Raw genomic sequence first — 9,968 nt, 5'->3', positions numbered from 1 at the left:
GTAGCAAAAATTGTATTCTAGCTATTGAGGAGCTAATTTGCATGAGGGAAAAAAAGCTCACAATTGCTACATTTAGCTATTATAATCCTTTTAGCTAATCTGCTTGAGATACTTTAAGAGTCAAATACTTAATTGTAGAGTTTATCTTGTATCTTGTAAATACTTATATACATTAGGGTCAATAACTTTTTTAGTACTTAGGTTTGTACAATTTTTTTTTTTTCTACCTAGAATTCAAATCTTATCACAAATTGTACATGACTTACACGAAAAGACTAACTTAGTACCTCCGCTAGGTTCCATTAGCCAGAACTAACGAAATGCCACATGTCGTCACATACAAATGCTATTATTAATCTCCTTCACCAGCTACGAAATGATGTTGTTGTCAAGGACCTTGGCTCACTCAATTATTTCTTAGGCGTTGATGTTTTACAACTCAAATTCGAATTATTGCTCTCTCAACGCCGTTATATTTTGGATCTTCTCAAACATACAAACATGTTAGAGGCCAAACCAATTTCATCACCTATGTCCTCATCTCATACCTTCATGACATTTGAGGATCCATCTCTTTTTATGAGTACTGTTGACTCTTTACCGTATCGATCATTTATATGACTTGATTTGGCTTTTTCAGTTAATCTTTCACTTACACAACTCCGTACCGTATAGCTTCTTTATTAACAGTAGAAGCCAAACCAAGCTTACAGCATCAAACCATGTCATAGACTTACCAAAAAACCAAAGCCAACTTGAAATGCCTCAAACAGAAATGAAGCTTTGAACAACTTTAAAAGGGGCATGTATTGGTTCGTCACATAAAACTCTGTTTTACTTGCCAAAGAAAATCAAGAATAAATCACAGAATCAAGGAAGTGAGATGCAGTGCAATGCTTCATGTCCAAAAACATCAGCAATCATAATCATTCTGGATATCCTATCCACTCAATCAGCTTTGCAATGTCATCTGGGTTTTCATAAACAGACAGTGAACGAACAAAAATGAGTCTGAGAGGAAGCAAGCCTCCCTGCATAAATATATATAAAAATAAAAAAATTCCAATCTTCTACTGCAACAAGGTCCTTCAGTCCTTGAACTTTCTGTTCTCCTACGTGGGAAATCACAGAACCTCCAAATCAAACCCCACTAGTTTTCAATCTGCTACAGAGCAATCATCTCTCATCTCTCCAGCATTAAGTAATCTGCCAAAAAGGCTCTTCGCATGTCTTTGTTTGTAGTGAATAGATTAAGCATTTTTACTCTCTCATTACAGTTGGTCCTAATACCAACTACTCACGGGCTCATTATATGAATAGTGAGCATACTTCTTCAGTTGTATAATAATGCTTCGGATGCCCTTCATGGAGTACCACCTATAACTATTGATGCTTTTGTAGAACCTTCTTCCCACTTCTCCTAATTTAACTCCCATGGATTCTATAATTTTCCTTGTTCTTGCAATTCTCTACAGTCATTCACTCTCTCTCATAGCTCAACCAACAAATCTAGTCTCCCACATCACCGTAATGGATGTTGTTTATTGTGATATCTGCTCCAGCAACACTTTATCTAGACACAGCTACTTTTTGCCAGGCAATTATCCATTAAGACAGAAAGCTACTCTATAGTTTCATTCCTTTCTCCCAAATTTTCTAAGCAACCAAACATAAATAATCACTCAATTTTCATCTCCGGAACTGAAAACTTTCTTAGCAACCAAATAAAGAACTAGCAGGAACAACAAAATGCACCCAACAATAAAAAGAAGTAAAGAAAAAAGAAAAAAGAAAACCAGCAATGTACTTCAGCCTAAAGAGCCTGGTCTGCTTACCCAAAGCTTTCTGCCAGAAATAGATTCTTCATCAAGCAAGCAAGTTAGAATTTCAACCAATGGACTAACCATTACATTGCTAAAGGATCGTTAGAGTATATGCGTAAAGTTTATACATCTACTCTAGTCTACTCTAGTGCTTTAATAATTACTTTTATTGCTATTGCTATTGCCAGTAAAAGACAACAGCAAAAACACTAAATGTTTTAGGCATTTAACTTTCAGTGAAGAAGAGTAACAAAGTGGCTACTGAGTTTTTAATGGAATGCTAGTAAGATATGTAGAAGACAAAACATCAGTCGGTAAAAGAAAGCCAAGAGTTTTCAGGAAAACATGTTTTGGCATAAACTTTCAATTGCAACCTAACTGCATTTCAGGTGAAGAATTAGATATAAATTTTATAGTATGCATTGTAAAAGGAATTGATTCTAAAATTATTCAAAGAAGAACAAACAATCTGAAACACATGATATACTCCTGTGTGTAAAGACTAATTCACTATATGAATAAATAACATGAATATAGTAGGATCGGCCTGGCACTAAGCCAAAGCTCTTTATCCTTTTGACCCCTTCTGTCCTAAAGAGTAGCAGCATCCAGACCTTTTCTGTTTAGCTAAATATGCTGAAATCAAGATTACATAAATTCCTATAAAAACAACTCTCTGCTTTTGCTCTCAAATGACGTACTTTATCGTGCTTCAAACACTGAATTGGTGATTTCATTAGCTGAACAAGTTACATGTTTGCTGGATGAAGAATCGGCTTTAGGTGAATCTATAGAAAAGAAACCCGGCTGTTTCGGCTTAGGCAATAAACTCTCACTGGTCAACATTTGAACAATAGATGACATGTTTGGTCTATCTTCCGGTCTATGTTGCACACATAACAAACCCACATGAATGTGTCGTAATACACTAGATATAGTGCACAAGTTACCTACCAATTCATCGATCAATTCCATTGGCCTGTCTTCAATCCATAGTTTCCATGCCTGAAAGAAATGAAAGCCAAATTTTAATGGGTCGGACTGCATGCCTTCAAATTGGCCAATAACTATTAAAAAAGCACCATAATAATAGGGGCATCATAAGACCTTCTGTACTGTCAGGAACTGCATTGTTGGTAAGAAGTTTCCCTACCAAAAAAAGTAAATTAGTAGGATATGTCACTCTTTGGGCTTACATGTCCAAGAAGATTAAGGTGATGATCCGGGTGACTAAATCCCCTGTTCTTCTTTCCACTCAATATCTCTAATATTAAAACTCCAAAGCTAAATACATCAGATTTTATTGAGTATTGTCCATGCACCGCATACTCGGGAGACATATAACCACTGCCACCAAACATTGTAAAGAAAAGAAGTTAAAAACAACTGAACTTAACCTATAAAAGAAGTTTAAGCATACTTACTATGTTCCAATAATCCTATTGGTCTTGGAATCAGTTTGATCTCCCCCGAATGATTTAGCAAGGCCAAAGTCTGAAATTTTTGGATTCATATTGTTATCAAGAAGGATATTGCTAACTTTAAGATCTCTATGGATAATTCGCAATCTAGAGTCTTCATGAAGATAGAGAAGCCCTTTTGCAACACCACGGATAATGTTGATACGTTTATGCCAATCTAGCGCTTTACTCTTTGCTTGATCTGTCCAATTTCACATCCATGTTAGCACATACCTGGCTACATTCTTAGCAAACAATTTCATTACTAAAAGAGGATAAGTCTAAACATGAATGCTTTGAATCAAGTCAAGGTCGAGGTTCAAACCAAAAATAAAGGAGTCCAAGCTTTTGTTGGGCATGTATTCATAGATTAGCATTTTTTCATTTTCTTGAATGCAACAACCAAGAAGCTTCACAAGATTACGATGTTGAAGTTTGGCAATCAAAATAACTTCATTTTTGAACTCGTTCAGCCCTTGTCTAGAATTCTTTGAAAGCCTCTTCACAGCTATATCTTTTCCGTCTGACAATTTACCCTGAAAATGAAGTAGTATGTATAACTTGGACAATATAAAAAATACTAAGAATGGTGATGCCTGGCTTAGTGTCGTTTTGTTAAAACGACACTAACATGCATCCATTCACATTGTAAACGACACCTCTCAAAAAGAGGTGTCATTTGAACAGTGCAACGATGCCACAAATGGTGTGGTTAACAGTGGAAAGACGTCACCATAGTGACGTCAACAACTATAGAAACGATGTCGCCCAGTAGTGCGACGTTGTTTCGATAGTAACGCAAGTATGTTGTTATATAGCGTATGTTTCAATAGTAACGCACGACGTCACCTGAAAAATGAAAAATATAGCTCTTCAATTTCTGTTGTAATTTACCTTGTACACAGGTCCAAAGCCACCTTCTCCCAGCTTCTTGTTGTTTGAAAAATTATCGGTTGCATTAGCTATGGCTGCCAGATCAAACATCGGTAACTCCATATCTTCCTTCCCATGACTTATGTTTATTGTTCCTGAAATAACAAGAGATGCATGGGCATGAAATAATCTTTGATAGTTCTTTTATCCAAAGCAAATACTTACCCCCAAATATGTTCTTCGTGAAAGGCATATTTGGGTTTTGAGTTTCTACCTTGGGTTTTGAGTTTCTTTTTCCACATGTATGAGACTAGTGCAACTATTGTTATTCCCATGAATAGTAATGTTGAGCTGACTATAATTGCTACTTGTTTCTTCTCACCGGAGCTCCTCTTTTTCTCAAGATGTTCTGAAAGGCTAAAACAGAGTCAGATATCATTGAGAATAACTCTTTTTGCCAATACTCTAGACAGGGAAATGGGTGCAAATAAAGTGGATGAAGTAGTTGATCTCAACACCCCTACTTCCTAGTTTTCCAAGCATTACAATCTGTCTAGTGGTTGTATGATCAGCTTATTAAGCAAGTTTTATAAACTCTATAATCAAGATTTCAATTCATGAGCCTTGCTTTGATACCACCTTAAATTACTATTTATCCAAAAACTTAACATGTAAAAAAATTATAAACTTAATCATATCGTCCCCTCCACCTCATAAAATGAATAAACATGTAAAAAGTGTACTGTCGCCGTTAGAAAGCTGACGACATAGTTTTCCATGTCTTATTTAAAATATAAGAAAAAAAAAGAAGCAAAATCCAAAGAGAAAATAGAAGTGAAATCGTACCCAGTTCTGAAATGGCCATCCTTAAATAGAGGTCTTGCCCACCCTCAGAGAATTCTCTTATATCAATTAGGCTACCAAACCAAAGCACGCAGCCGCTTCCTCCTCCCCTGACATCTAAACTTGCATATGCTGTGCAGGTGCAGTTTTTCAAACACATTCCTTCGCATTCCTTGAGGGTCATGCTCTTGTTATACCAGGAAGAAGACGTGTCCGGCAATTTCACCCCAGTGTGCTTTAGGAATCCATCTCCGCCATTGCATTCCAAAGGAGTCCTTCGAACACACCCATCAGACCAATCTATCGAATCCCAATATTTTGGAGACTTGGGAAAGAATCCTTCCAAGCATGAACATACAGGAGAGTTATTGAGGTTGCAGGTAGCATATGCACCGCATAAGCCATAATTTTCGCATTGATCTGCTTGGGAAGTAAAGAAGAGCTCCCAAGTATGTGTCCGATCCATCCATGTGAATCGCTGCCCAACGCCTGATGGGATTACCACAAATCTTGAAAAAACAGAAGTGTTAAGGAGTTTGAACCTGTAGTAGACCTCCTTCTCATTCAACACGAATTCATACTCAAATACTGGATTTGGTCTTAAATATTGAGGATATCCCGTAAAAACAAGGCCATTCCATGACCCTGTTCTAGTCTTTATTGAATCTCCCTCCATATTAAAAATTTGCGGAAGCCCACGAGGATCTAGCCGTATTGAAAACGCACCTTGAGCAGGATCATCCGTGCTCTTCCAAGATGAAAGAAACCTATCTAGACCAGTAACCAAGTTCCATCCATGCTTCATTTCTGGTAGGAGTGTGTCACAAGGATAGTCAAAACTCTGCCACAAAAATTTCTCTGGGTCACCATCGTTTCTATCTTTCACAACAAGATTTCCGGTGTCCAAGAGCTGCGCAACTGTATTTTCTACGGTTCTTGATGTATTAGATGACCAAACAACACCACTCGTGCTATTAAGAAGCACAAGAATTCCATCATTAGTGACCTTTAAAACTCCCGAGTGATCGCTAAGCGGAGCTTCTCTGTTGGCTACCCATACAACTGTCTCCGAAGATACTGTGTACCAAATTCCCACATACCGACTATTGGAGTTACCTGGGCTGAAGAATCCCAACTGGAATGATCCGCCAGCTGAAACTAAAGTAGTGCCACCGTCTCTGATTGACTGAGTTGGAGTAATAGAGTCTTGTGTAATGGAGATTCTAAACAGGGAGAAGAAGATAGAGTAGACGAAAAGATGAGCAATGGCGTCCATTGATTTTCTAATGGTTTGCCTTTTCTTACTCGAAGAAAGTAATATGTGTACATGGTGTAGTACATGTCAGATTAGGTGACTTGTTTTCACCAGTCTTATCGTGGACCCTAACCTTTTATGTTTTCATTTATTTCTCACTTGCCTATATGTCTCTCATTCATTAAGCTTCTGGAGAAGCTTTGACAAAATGCCTTTATTGTTGAAGCCATTCGGTCATTAAGAGAAAGCAGCAACTTTAGTTGAGAAAGTGAGAAAGAAAAAGAAGTTGAAGTTGCCGAAAGAGAGAGAGAGAGAGAGACTTGTGTTGCATAGAGAAGAAGAACATACACCATTTTTCTTCAGTTTGATCTCACATTTGAAATGCTGAAAAGCTTAGAGGATTTTAAGGAATATTTTTTCTTTTGTATTTAATTCTCTTTTGAGTGAGATTGGGTTGTATTGAGGCTTTTGGATTTAAGTAGTTTTATTCGTATTACTATTTGTACTCCACTATTTTGTTAGTGAATTTTTCATGGATCGTCTCCGTTAGTTGATGTATATTTGTTAAGCCGAATTACTTAAATCTTGATGTCTTTTATGGTTGTGTTATTTTTCTTTTCTGTACTTTTCTACTTCTTTGGTGATCTTGGAATTTGCATTTGTCACAACAAACTAGTATCAGAGCTCGGATATTTATTTTGCGGAATGGCTACTGCAAAATTTGAAGTAGAGAAGTTTGATGGTCAAAATAATTTCAGCCTTTGGCGCATCAAGATGCGAGCTTTGTTACGACAACAAGGCTTGGCGAAGATTTTGGATAGCGAGGTGCCATCAACATCATCAATGGAGGAAAAGAAGGAACTTGAAGAAAAAGCTCACAGTGTAATTTTGTTGTCTCTTTCAGATGGAGTTTTAAGACAAGTTGCCAATGAAGAAACAGTCGCTGGACTTTGGAAGAAGCTGGAGAGCTTGTACATGACAAAATCCTTCACTAACCGATTGTATTTAAAGCAACGGTTATATACCCTCAAGATGAAAGAAGGTATGCCTCTTTGTGATCATCTTGATGACTTTAATAGAATTATTTTGGATCTAAAAAATATTGATATTAAAGTAGATGATGAGGATCAAGCCCTGATTTTGTTGTGTTCACTACCGGAAGTCTTTGATAATTTTGTTAATTCAATATTGTACGGATGCCTTTGATAATTTTGATAATTTTGTTAATACTAGCATATAACCCGCGTCATGCGTGGGTATTTTTTTAAAAAACAATTATGATTTAAATTTAAAGATTTTTTCAAGGAAACATCTTGTGAATTTTTCTTTTTAAAAAATGGAATAATAATATTGGAAAAGAAAAAAGTATAGGAAATAAAGGTATAAGACAAAAATATCAATCAATTAGATTTTTTTTTTAAACATCATTAAGGGCTGGTTTAGATGTGCGTTTGAGGAGCCTAAAAGTGCGTTTAACACTCAAAAAGTTCGTTTAAAGAAAAATATATATATGTTTGGTTAAAAAAAATATATGTTCGTTTAAGCGTCTTGTGCTTCCAGTGTCTATGATAAGTTCGCAAATCGTTGTCGGAAAAGACAAGCCCGAGGAGGAAGGCCAAGATTCAGTTACTAGATTTTGGGGTATTTTCTATTATTTGATTCTTTTCTGTCATTTAGGTAGGCTATGCAGAGCCTGATTTTGTATCTAATCCAATTCATAGTCGAGCCATTTTGATGTTGGAAGCCCTACATCTCTTGTATTATTGAGGCCTATTTTATTGTTACTCTCGGAAATAATGAAATCTCGCTGAAATTCTGTTGACGTAATTATTAGTGGTAAACCACGTAAATCTATGTATTTTGTGATTGTTTTTATTTTGCGTTCTTCTTAATTTTCTTACTTAAGAAACAATTTGGGGTAAATTCGACTTACAATGTCTGCTGTAATTTCTATGCTTATCAATAAAAACGTGCTACTACCTATTCCATAACAAGCCAGCACCATTTTGCTTCCTTTATGTGAAATACATGCATCACAGTTACAAAATTATGTAAATGCTCCACAGAAGAGAAGATTTGCCTAATAGCAATAAGCAACAACCTTTTCAGGTTCGCTCCTATGAACATAATTTTTTGGCAGTAAAGTTGATATGCTAGTTAAAGAATTTGTCTGCAAGATGTTCTATCAAATTCTAACCAGCTTGAGTCCCTATTAGAACAAGGTTATATTGTCTAACTTCTTATGTTCTTGGTACAAAAATTCTGAACGCTATTTCCAAAATTTAATTCCTCATGTCCAAACTTCTTAGTATATCTATCAGTAAGTTTAAGATTCTGAATCAGCATCTTAAACGCAATAGTTTATCCCTCCGTTTCTTTTTCAATTCTAGGAGTTGCTGCTTATGGATAAGGCCAAAGAAGGTGTAACGCAATGAGAAATGTTATTTTTTTTTATCTCTCATCTATCTCTCTTTTAAATTCATCATTGGATTTATAGGACTCACATGTAGCTATTATGTGATAATGCATATTGTGACGAATTAAGATTTTGGATGGCAAACGAGTAGAAAAAGAGAAGAAGAAAAATACAATAAATATATACCAATTAATATTTACATGATTAGACACAATGACCTACATTCACAATATAAGACAATGAAAAGCACCCACAAGACTAACATTTCTTGTGGACTGATTCTTTGGGCTATGGTGGTAATGTAAATGGAGAAACTTCCTCCCTGCGGAATCATATATATATATATATATATATATATTCCTTTTTCTCTAGCTGCCAAACCAAAAAATAAGATATGCTACTTGTCCTTCCTTGCAGTTGGGTTTCTTGGACTTGAGTCAAACTTGAAACCCGGACCGGTTGGCCAGGTTGGGTAGGGAATACAACAACATGAAAGCCTCTAATTAGGAGCGCCGCTAGCGTGTAGAAAACGAGCTTTGACCCGAGTGTAGGTAGCGTGTAGAACATCAACACATGAAAACTATTAAGCAAATTAACACCAAACTGAAATCTGTTCCCAGCCATGGCTAGCCTGAAATTCCTTCTTTCTCCAATATTTCTCTCCGTTTTGTCATGTTGGTGTCTTGGAAATTCAGGGCCAGGACTTTCTCGTGCTCAGATCATAAACACCACTGACACCATCAAACCTGGTGAAGAGCTTGGGTACTCACAGCACTTGGTTTCAAATGATGGGAGATTTCAATTAGGCTTCAACAGCACTAATCTGGCTGGTGGATATTTAGCAATATGGTACACCAATGATGATTACGAATCTAAGGTATGGATTGCTAACCGAGGCACCCCTATACAAATTAATAGTCAACTATTTCTCACAATTGACACAGACGGCCTATTGAAGATTGTGCGATGGAGAAGGGAGCCCAATTGTATTAAATGCCAATGAAGCAGCACCAAACTCCACTGCTACTCTAGAAAACTCGGGCAACTTTATAGTGAAAGAGTTGAATTCTGATAGAATCTTATGGCAAAGCTTTGATCATCCGACAGACACACTTCTTCCTGGTATGAAACTAGGCGTCAACTTAAAAACACGGCAAAAATGGATGCTTACTTCATGGGTAACTGACAAAATTCCTGCCCCTGGAGGCTTTTCTCTTGAATGGGACCTTATGGAAAATGGGACAGGACAGTTGGTCATGAAACACCGAGGGAATATGTATTGGGTTAGTGGGGTTGGG

General features: G+C 36.7%; 2 protein-coding genes across 2 annotated transcripts in view; one reads left to right on the top strand and one right to left on the bottom strand.

Moving 5' to 3' along the window:
- Positions 1–2,525: 2,525 nt before the first annotated feature.
- LOC132165857 (G-type lectin S-receptor-like serine/threonine-protein kinase At4g27290) lies at positions 2,526–6,275 on the bottom strand. The gene is made up of 7 exons (XM_059576548.1): positions 5,003–6,275; positions 4,431–4,565; positions 4,178–4,311; positions 3,609–3,819; positions 3,248–3,485; positions 3,020–3,170; positions 2,526–2,828 (listed from the first exon to the last, which is right to left on the bottom strand). Exons 1-7 carry the CDS (start codon positions 6,273–6,275, stop codon positions 2,526–2,528), a joined length of 2,445 nt encoding a protein of 814 aa, XP_059432531.1.
- Positions 6,276–9,257: 2,982 nt separating this feature from the next.
- The window catches only part of LOC132164925 (G-type lectin S-receptor-like serine/threonine-protein kinase CES101), a 15,565-nt gene continuing 14,854 nt past the window's right edge, over positions 9,258–9,968 (top strand). Inside the window, exon 1 of the mRNA XM_059575444.1 lies at positions 9,258–9,547. Coding sequence (XP_059431427.1) covers positions 9,293–9,547 — 255 coding nt within the window. The 5' untranslated portion in view covers positions 9,258–9,292. The remainder of the gene's footprint in view (positions 9,548–9,968) is intronic.

The sequence above is a fragment of the Corylus avellana genome, chromosome ca11 (genome assembly GCF_901000735.1).
Source record: "Corylus avellana chromosome ca11, CavTom2PMs-1.0".
NCBI classification, from domain to species: domain Eukaryota; kingdom Viridiplantae; phylum Streptophyta; class Magnoliopsida; order Fagales; family Betulaceae; genus Corylus; species Corylus avellana.
The sequence above is the reverse complement of the archived record's forward strand: the minus strand, read 5'-3'. Positions and strand labels throughout refer to the sequence as shown.

What these genes read in the sequence shown, in the direction of transcription:
- LOC132165857 (XM_059576548.1), bottom strand. Translation starts at nt 6,275, where the DNA reads ATGGACGCCATTGCTCATCTTTTCGTCTACTCTATCTTCTTCTCCCTG. An exon ending in AAAGAAACTCAAAACCCAAG is followed by an intron (nt 4,312 to 4,430) that starts GTAGAAACTCAA and finishes TTGTTATTTCAG; the next exon opens with GAACAATAAACATAAGTCAT. An exon ending in CTTGGACTCCTTTATTTTTG is followed by an intron (nt 3,486 to 3,608) that starts GTTTGAACCTCG and finishes GAAATTGGACAG; the next exon opens with ATCAAGCAAAGAGTAAAGCG.